The following is a 1,735-nucleotide window of genomic DNA, read 5'->3' on the forward strand; positions in this document are numbered from 1 at the left end:
AGGTTCGAGATTCGCTACCGTTCCTCTCGTTGCAACCATGGGTGCGCTATAAGAGTGACGGTCACATGTACTATTTGGATATATATATGGGGTTAACACAATAGTTAGTGGTGGGCGCTGTTGACTAATTACCTTCTCTATAATCTTTCAGATCAAAATTAGGAGAGCTATTTACGAGTAGCCCTTTGTGCTGCTTTGCGCAAAAAATTCTGAAATAAACAAATATTTGTTTGTTTGTAGTTAAGCACAACGCTACACAATGGGCTATCTCTTTACTGCCCACTACAGGTATCGAAACCCGGTTTCTAGCGTTGTAATTCTGCAGACATACCGCTGCGCTACTGGGGGTGAACAAATACTTTCAGTAATTCATAATTGAATATTATGATATATATATGTATATAACTTTTATTATATTATGATACGTAGATACATATATATAATTTTTATTCATCACAATGATATTTTTTATTTTTGTTCTTAAACCGAACATTCTGTATAACTTGCCGTAGGGTAAATTTCTCACGGGATTATTTTTAATAGGAAGAATGAGATATGTTGCCGGGGTTTCATTTTCTATTTTAATTTATATTTGTATCTTCTGGAAGCTAATGTGGTTATACTTTTCTACATGATGCATATACTGTGTTAAGAATATTTGTGATTTATGTACAGCCCAGTGAAACGAGCCGTGGTGGTGAATGAGATATGTTGCTGGGGTTTCATTTTCTATTTTAATTTATATTTGTATCTTCTGGAAGCTAATGTGGTTATACTTTTCTATATGATGCATATACTGTGTTAAAAATATCTGTGATTTATGTACAGCCCAGTGAAACGAACCGTGGTGGTGAATGACCGTTGGGGAAGCGGGACTAGCTGTCGTCATGGAGACTTCTATAACTGTCAAGATAGGTACAATCCCAGTAAGTCTCACCATTTTTATTTAACAGTTGTAAAAGGATCCCCCAGTGGCAAAGCGGTATGTCTTTGGACTTACAATGCTAGAAACCGGGTTTCGATACCCGTGATGGGCAGAGCACAGATAGCCCGTTGTGTAGCTTTGTGCTTAATTACAAACAAACAAACAGTTGTAAAAGCAATGATAATAAAAAAGGTTTAAAATGTCATAAATATGTGTCAAAATGAAAGTAACGGCTGTGTAAAATATTTCTTTAACTATAAATACAGTTGCAATTTTTATCTTACTAAACGAACGAAAGTAAAAGCATCAAGATTTTTGTTGTAGTTAGGCACAAAGCTGCATAATGAGTTATTTATCTTACACAAAGCTACACAGTAAATTACCTGTACTGTGTCCACCATGGGTATCGAAACCCGGTTTTTAGCGTTATAAGCTTCAAACTTACCGCCGAGTCACTGAGGGCATCACCAAGGAAAAGATGTATGCGTGTATGTTTTCTTATAGCAAAGCCTCATCGGGCTATTTGCTGTGTCCACCCAGGGGAATCGAACCCCTGATTCTAGCGTTGTAAATCCAAAGACATACCGCTGTCTCACCGGAGGACCGATGGAAAGAACACAGTTGCCAAATAAATACAATTCTGTTACGATTCGCACAACTATCTCTTATACGAAGGTGACTTAAACTTGCAATCTTATTTGATATAATAAAAAACGTTGGCCCGGCATGGCCAGGTGGTTACGGCGATCGACTCGCAATCTGAGGGTCGCGGGTTCGAATCCCCGTCAAAAACACCAAACATGCTCGCCC

General features: G+C 38.0%; 1 protein-coding gene across 1 annotated transcript in view; it reads left to right on the forward strand.

The window, feature by feature from the left end:
• Positions 1-1,735, forward strand: part of LOC106468992 (alpha-L-fucosidase-like) — a 36,775-nt gene that overhangs the window by 25,561 nt on the left and 9,479 nt on the right. The window contains exon 6 of the mRNA XM_022397385.1: positions 829-926. Within this exon, the coding sequence (XP_022253093.1) occupies positions 829-926 (98 nt within the window). The remainder of the gene's footprint in view (positions 1-828; positions 927-1,735) is intronic.

Source organism: Limulus polyphemus, unplaced genomic scaffold (genome assembly GCF_000517525.1).
Source record: "Limulus polyphemus unplaced genomic scaffold, Limulus_polyphemus-2.1.2 Scaffold3251, whole genome shotgun sequence".
Lineage (NCBI taxonomy): Eukaryota > Metazoa > Arthropoda > Merostomata > Xiphosura > Limulidae > Limulus > Limulus polyphemus.